Source organism: Mus pahari, chromosome 17 (assembly GCF_900095145.1).
Source record: "Mus pahari chromosome 17, PAHARI_EIJ_v1.1, whole genome shotgun sequence".
Lineage (NCBI taxonomy): Eukaryota > Metazoa > Chordata > Mammalia > Rodentia > Muridae > Mus > Mus pahari.
The window spans coordinates 42,064,973-42,072,296 of NC_034606.1; the positions used below are offsets into that span (position 1 = coordinate 42,064,973).

Here is a 7,324-nt window from a genome sequence, read left to right on the forward strand (position 1 = left end):
GGAGCTGAATGGGACAGCACGGGAGCTGAATGGGACAGCACGGGAGCTGAATGGGACAGCACGTATGAGAAAGAGTAAACAGTCCATCTCTCCCTAGGGTGCTGGGCAAGTGGTAAGAACGGATAAAGTACCTGTGGTGCTGGTGGTGGTTTGGGGTGTGGTAGGTGATGGTGGTGGTAGAGGCAGTGGGTGTGGTGGGTGTGGTGATGGTGGTGGTGGTGGTAGTGGTAATGGATGTGGTTGTTTTTTTGGTTTTTTTCCTGAGTTTCACTCTGTATCCCAGTCCGACTTAACATCACAACGCAGTCCAGGTTGGCCTCAGACTCCAGAAACTATGGTTTTGTGCCATTATCCCTGGTGTTAACATTTTTAAAAAAGATTTATTTATTTTATGTATGTGAGTGCACTGTAGCTGTACAGATGGTTGTGAGCCTTCATGTGGTTGTTGGGAATTGAATTTTTAGGATCTCTGCTCACTCTGGTCAACCCCACTCGCTCAGTCCCTGCTTGTTCCGGCCCAAAGATTTATTTATTATTATACATAAGTACACTGTAGCTGATTTCAGAAGAGGGTGTCAGATCTTATTATGGGTGTTTGTGAGCCACCATGTGGTTGCTGTGATTTGAACTCAGGACCTTCAGAAGAGCAGTCAGTGCTCTTACCTGCTGAGCCATGTCACCAGCCCTGGTGTAAGCATTGTTAATCTAATGTTAACCCACTACTAATATTCATGAGAAGGCCTTACTCTAAGAACTCTTTATAATACTCATTTTATCAATAAATAAGCTAAGATATTGAGGAATAGGGCAATTTGACTCCCTAGTTGATAACTGTTAAACTCCCTGGTTGCCTCTGAGTCAAGGGGTCTCATCCAGGAGCCAGGTGAACTTTCCCACGTTGGTGCTGCTTGCTTTGAATGCCCCATGGACAGCTTGGGGAAACTACACAGCATTGACAGCTGCTTGCTGCTTTGCTGCTAAAGCATAACTCCAGCTCTTGGACTCACAGTCTTGGCCATCATAGCTCCAGCGTTGGCCTTCACAGCCCTCAGTGACTGTAAATGACCCTGCCGCCACTTCCACTGAGGTACTTCCTGGTGGCCCTGCAGAGGGAAAGCAAAGGCAACTGTGTCTTGACTGGTGTTAGCACAGACCTTAATTTGCCTGAGGATGTGCACTGGTTTGTGATCAACACCTCTTGGAGGGTTATATGAGCTGTTTGGTTCACTCCTGGGCTGTCTGCTTTCCATGTCACATTAGACCCACTAAATGGCTTCTTTCCGGCCTTTATTTCATCACTTGTGATACAGGCTGAGCTGATGACAAGTGAGAGAAGGAAGCAGTAGAGTGAGAGGCAGTGGAGGGAGCCATGGTGGTGCGGGTGGCAGACCCTAAGGTCACAGTAGCAGCAATTCAGCATCCGTAACAACAATGGTGACAATGGTGACAACAGGTATGACAGTGATTGCAGGGATCACAGAGAGGCAATGGAGGAGCTGAGGGACTCCAGCCAGCAGCCAGAGCAGAGTGGCCAGATGCAGCTGCAACAGAAACATTTGAGGAAGAGAAGGCAGAGAGAGAGAGAGAGAGAGAGAGAGAGAGAGAGAGAGAGAACACGAACTGAGTCCGTAATGAGCGGAGAGGTGAGACTGCCACAGGCTCTGGTCACTGAGACAGTTCCAGAGGGGCATCAGATGGGAAATCCCCAACTTCCTGGACCTGGACACTCACCACTACAGCTAAGGGACCAGGCATCTGCATGCACAAGAGCACTGACCGACCCTAGGGGGTGCCTCCTGCTGCTGCACTCAGCCAAAGACAGCCAGTGCTGACTGCTCAGAGCCCAGGGATTATAAAAGCTTTCTGGTGCTTAGAAGAACTTCTTCTCTACCCGATCTGGCAGAACAAAAGGACTTTAGCTAACTGGCTGTTGGCGGCCTGGACCTGGGCCTGTCTGAAAAGAACTGTCTGTTGTCTGTGGCATTTTGTTTGAGCAGTCCAGGATGACCAAGGCAGGGATGGGGCTTCTGTGGCTTGCCAAGTGTCTCAGTCTGTCTGTGCTGCTGTGACAGAGGCTGTTGGCTGGGTCATTTGTTAAGAACAATGATCTCTGGTCTTGAGACAGGTGAGCCCACATGCAAGGCACAGCAGGCCCTGGGTCTGAAGGGCTCCCTCGGAGATACCTTCTGCTATGTCCTCATCAGGAGGAGGGGGCAAACAAGCGCCCTTTCTAGGGCAGCTCTCTCCCATTCCTAGCAACTTAGGGGACTCTCAGGAGGCCCCATTTCCTAATTCTGTCACACTGGGGATTAGGTAACTCAAAGCTAGGTCGTGGTAAACTGGATTCGGTGGCAGACACCTTTAATCCCAGCACTTGAGAGACAGAGGCAAGTAGACCTCCGTGAGTTTGAGGCCAGCCTGGGCTACATTATTGAACTCTAAGTCAGTCGCAGTGGACCCTCTCTTAAAAGAAATGCTAAGTAATGATAGAGCCAGGATGGCAAATGCTGGCCCTTGACACCTCATGATACCAAACCTGGCCTGAGGCTCTTCTAAGTTAGAGGCTCTCCTTCCCTGCCTCATTCTCTTCTTCCTCCCGCCCTTCCGCTTCTACATCTTCAAGACAGGGCCTCCCTTACACTGTCTGGGATGGCCTTTAACTCACTAGATAGCCCAAGCTGGCCTTGAACTCTCAACAATCCTCCTGCCTCAATCTCATGAGTGCTGGGTTATATCTTGCACCCCTTGTTCCTGACTCTTCTAAAAGCAAGACTCCGACGTCATTATTATGCCGCACTCACTTTTAGTTTTGTTTTGTTTTGCTTTTTCTCCTCAGAGACTCAGCAAAGAGACCTGTGGGGTCTTCTTTGAAAGGAAACAAGGTGTCTCAGCCTCCATCCTCCATGACTGAGAAAGCAAGACTGACAGATGAAGAGGAGCCTCGGAGACCTTGAGTCTTTGAGATCAGTGAAGGAAGACCAGAGTGGAGGTGGAAGGCTGATGAGGCAATGCCTGGAGCTCACACACAGGGAGGTCCCTAGGGTCTCAGAAGGGAGAGAGAGCCCTGTCAGCCCCACTCTTGAGCCTCCCTTCTTCTTCTCTCTGACCCAGCAGTCACCTCCACTCTCCTGGGATCCCCATCACTCACTTGTACAGCCCCTGCTAGGCGTTAGCCTGACACCGCTTCCTGCCAGCTTCCATAGTAATTAGCAATGATAAGCTGTGAGGGTCCCTCCCCCACCTCACCTCTCTCAGTGCTCTCTGTCTCCCAGAGTGTTGGCTTGGAGCCATGCTTGCACACAAAGGTTGTCACTGGAACCTGCTAGGCCAGATTCCAGGGGAAGGAGTGCTGGAAGCCTGTGCTCTTTTTTCTGCCCCAAGTCCTGAACTGACTGACTGCCCCATCTCCCGTCTTAAAAACCCTCCATTGCTGGTTTGAAAGTCACTCGCGGGTGCTATAATACTTAAAAAGACAAGACAAAGCAAAACAAGACCCCACAGAGAGAAGGCTAGGAAAGAACTCGCACAGGAGGTTTGGGACTGTGGCCCACCCACACACGACTTCCTGTGTTCTTTCTTCTCAGGCTGTCCAGGTGCTGGCCGTCCACTGCTGTCATCACCCAGGGACCGTCCCTCCTAGTGCACTGTAGAATTGAGTCCCTTATCTCTAACCCTTGATAATTCCTCATTTGCTTGCTGATCTGAGTTTCCCCGTCCTGCTCTCTGTAGTCCCAGCACCCTCACCACAGCAGGTGGAATCTGTTGGCACATGAGTGCCTTGGGCTTAGGGGTACCACTGAGCATACCAAGGTCATACGTTCCTGTCTTCACCTCAGAGGCAAGTAGGCAGAACCCCTAGGCCACTCCCGGCGGGATCTGCAGTATGGAAGGGGACTGGGTAGGAGCTCAGGGTACCCCAATTGGTCAGGATGAACCCAGAGGGAGGAGAAAGAGAAGAAAGGGGGCTGTTTGTACTTCCCTTTCCAGAATGTTGGGGTAGCGACTTTTCTGACCCTCATTGTAGTGACTACAGGGCTGCTTCCTTACAGTCAAGTCCCCCCCCCCCCGACTGGGACACCTAAGATAAAGACTTCTCCTTGAAAGGGACGAGAGGAACCCACAGGGAGACTGTAATTCAACAAAAAAAAAAGTGTGGAGTTTGTGAGTGGGTATGCACACACACACACACACACACACACGTGCATATGTGCTTGGTACTTAGGATGGAAGCAGGGCATCATGGATGCTGATGTTTATAAAAGATAAAGGGGGTAGGGTATGTTTTATGGAGGTGTGGGGGAAGGGCATGCCTCAGCAAGTCCGCGTTGAGGCATCCCTTCCCCCTGAGGGACCAGCCACACAATGGTATAGTATAGAATAGAGTATATTCAGGGCATGGAGAGGAGAGTTAAGAGGGTAGTAGAGGCAGAGAAAGACAGAGAGAGAGAGAGAGAGAGAGAGAGAGAGAGANAGAGAGAGAGAGAGAGAGAGAGAGAGAGAGAGGAGAAGTAGAGGGGCAGAGGGGTAGAGGCCAGCCATGAGCACATGGAGAGAGGGCAGGGGAAGGGAAGCAGAGAAAGAACAAGAGAGCAAGAGAAGAACAAGAGAGCGAGAACAGGTGAACAGCCCCTTCTATAGTGAGCCAAGCCTACCTGGCTGTTGCCAGGTAACTGTGGGGAGGAGCTTAGACAGAGTGCTCACAGATACCACACCAGTGCTACATCATACAGCCCTGATGATCCTACAGCACTGTGGGGCTTAGGGTCTTTGTTTATAAATCCTGAAACCTACAGGTGGAGCGGAGTTCTAGTGGAGTCAGTGTATCTAGGGTAAACATCAGAATGAAAAGGCTGTTTTTCATTGTATCTAGGGTAGACAACAGAATGAAGAGGTTTTTTTCCCCAGAAGAACTTTGACCCTGAAAGAATCATTATAGAACCATTATAGAATCATTATAGAACAGTGCTTGCTTTCCATTATCTATGAAGTTGTTTTCCTGAAGGGGCTTTACAGCCTGTGGGCGACTTTGGTCCCAAGACAGAATGTCTTGCCTTATTGGGTACTGCAGACAGTGTATAGGAAGGAAAGAAGTTTCAGGGGCGTGGTGTTTTCCTTCATGAAACATAATAGATCAGATGAGGGGCTTTGGTATGAGAAATGTGTTTTACCCCCCAAAAAACCAAGTAACACTCAATGGGTGTGCTTCTGTGCAGCTGTTAGAGGTTCAGTTCATTGAGACTGTTCCTCCCTGCTGCCTCAGAGCCCGATTACATTCTGGAGTGACCCTCTTTCTTTGATCAACCCACCTGACTCAGAACCCACTTATGAGTTTGAAACAATCAAATAAATAAACTAATGATGCCGGGTGGTGGTGGTGGCACGTCTTTAATCCCAGCACTCATGAGGCAGAGGCAGGCGGATCTCTTAACTTTGAGGCCAGCCTGATCTACAGAGTGAATTTCAGGACAGCCAGGGTAACACAGAAAAACCCTGTCTCAAAAAAAAAAAAAAAAAAAAAAAAAAAAAAAAAAAAAAAAAAAAACCAACCAAACAACCAAACAAAAACCATTTAAAAAAAAGCAATAAACTAACAAATTGTTAGGGTGAAGAATGATACCCCAGACCAAATAGTATTCAGGGGTCTACCATTCACCCAGATGGAGAGGCCCAGGTGAACTCACAGGCTCAATTTAAAGCAGATTAGGGGATTCCAGGGAGGGAGTGGGTGACCTTTATCTTGATTGGTTGGTTCAGTCACTAGGGGTATGGGTGTCTTTGGGATTGGCTAGGGCTCTGGGGACAATCCAGAACGGATGCTGGGGATACCTGGAAACTGTTGCTGACTCACTGCTCTTGCCTCAGGCTAAGTGTCTGGGCAGCTTCTGATTGGCTGCCCACAGGCTGTGTTTATTCCAGTAACTGATTTGCCCAGACTTGCCCAATTCTGGGAAACAGAAACTTAGGCCTACTCACCCGAACTGCCAGTTTGAACCCTGTCATGGACTCAGCCTGGCTCAGTCCTCTCAAAATGCAAGCACAAATAAATAAATTGATAGAATCCTGCACCGAGCAGCACTGAGTCTGCTTCAGTTGTTCTTATTCAGTTCCCTCTCAGCTCTGTGCTGGCATTGGAAGAGGTGAGCTCGCAGCTTCCGGCTGCTGCTGTGTCTCCCCACAATAGTGGACCTGTATTAGTTAGGGTTTTACTGCTGTGAACAGACACCATGACCAAGGCAAGTCTTATAAAAACAACATTTAATTGGGGCTGGCTTACAGGTTCAGAGGTTCAGTCCATTATCATCAAGGCAGGAGCGTGGCAGTATCCAGGAAAGCATGGTNCAGGAGGAGCTGAGAGTTCTACATCTTCATCCAAAGGCTGCTACTGGAAGACTGACTTCCAGGCAACTGGGGTGAGAGTCTTAAGCCCACACCCACAGTGACACACCTATTCCAACCAGGCCACACCTCCAGATGGTGCCACTCCCTGGTCCAAGAATATACAAACCATTACACTGCCTTTGACCATGTAGTTCCCAGATAAAAGAAATTCAACTTTTATATTTACAATAAGCCTTAGCCATCACTAGAGCTAGGCAAATATCTATCCTCTATGCTATTAAAATCTATTTCCTATCGATAACCCTGAGTTGTTAGTTATTGTGTTTCATCTGGGCTGGTCTTACCTCCGATTGGCCAGCTCACAGAACCATGTTATCTTGACTCCTAACCCTGGCAGCTTCTCCTCCATTCATCTTCTTCTCCTCCTTATGGTTCTCTTCTGACACCCCCACCCCACTCAAGCCCTAAAACCCTAAAACCCTGCCTATGTCTCTTCTGCCCAACTATTGGCTGTTGCCATCTTTATTCACCAATAATCTTTATTCAGAAATAACCTTGAGGCAAGGTTATACAGACAGACTTGGTGCTTGAGGAGCTGAAAGCTCCACATCTGGATCCCAGGGCAGCAGGAAGTGACAGCAACACACTTCCTCCAACAAGGCCACCTCTACTCCCGCAAGATCACACCTCCCAGTAGTGGCACACCCTGTGAGCCAACGAGGACCAGTTTCTTTCAAATCTAGCCCTGGAACTGAGGTGCTGGCTTCATTGAAAGCAGCCACATAAAAGGATAAAGCCACACGGCACCAGGCTTGGAGCTCCACAAAGACTTATGTAGTCCAGGCCCAAAGTCCTGAGCAACAATCTCTGAGTGTCTTCAGCCCATAAGAAGACGTAAGAATTAAGATGGGGACTGGGGAGATGGTTCATCAGGGAAAGGTGTTGCTGACTGCTGGAGAGACTGAGTTTGGTTCCTGAGGTTAAA

At 48.9% G+C, this 7,324-nt stretch overlaps 1 protein-coding gene across 2 annotated transcripts in view; it reads left to right on the forward strand.

Annotated features, from left to right (window-relative positions):
• LOC110335282 (apolipoprotein L6-like) overlaps positions 1-4,023 on the forward strand; it is a 12,266-nt gene extending 8,243 nt beyond the window's left edge. The window contains exons 5-6 of one of the 2 annotated variants that reach the window (XM_029531048.1): positions 1,637-1,643; positions 2,845-3,397. In XM_029531048.1, the coding sequence (XP_029386908.1) occupies positions 1,637-1,643; positions 2,845-2,954 (117 nt within the window). In that variant the 3' untranslated portion in view covers positions 2,955-3,397. Of the gene's footprint in view, positions 1-1,636; positions 1,644-2,836 lie in introns of both variants that reach the window. The other variant, XM_021217361.2, reaches the window with a different exon arrangement.
• Positions 4,024-7,324: the final 3,301 nt, after the last annotated feature.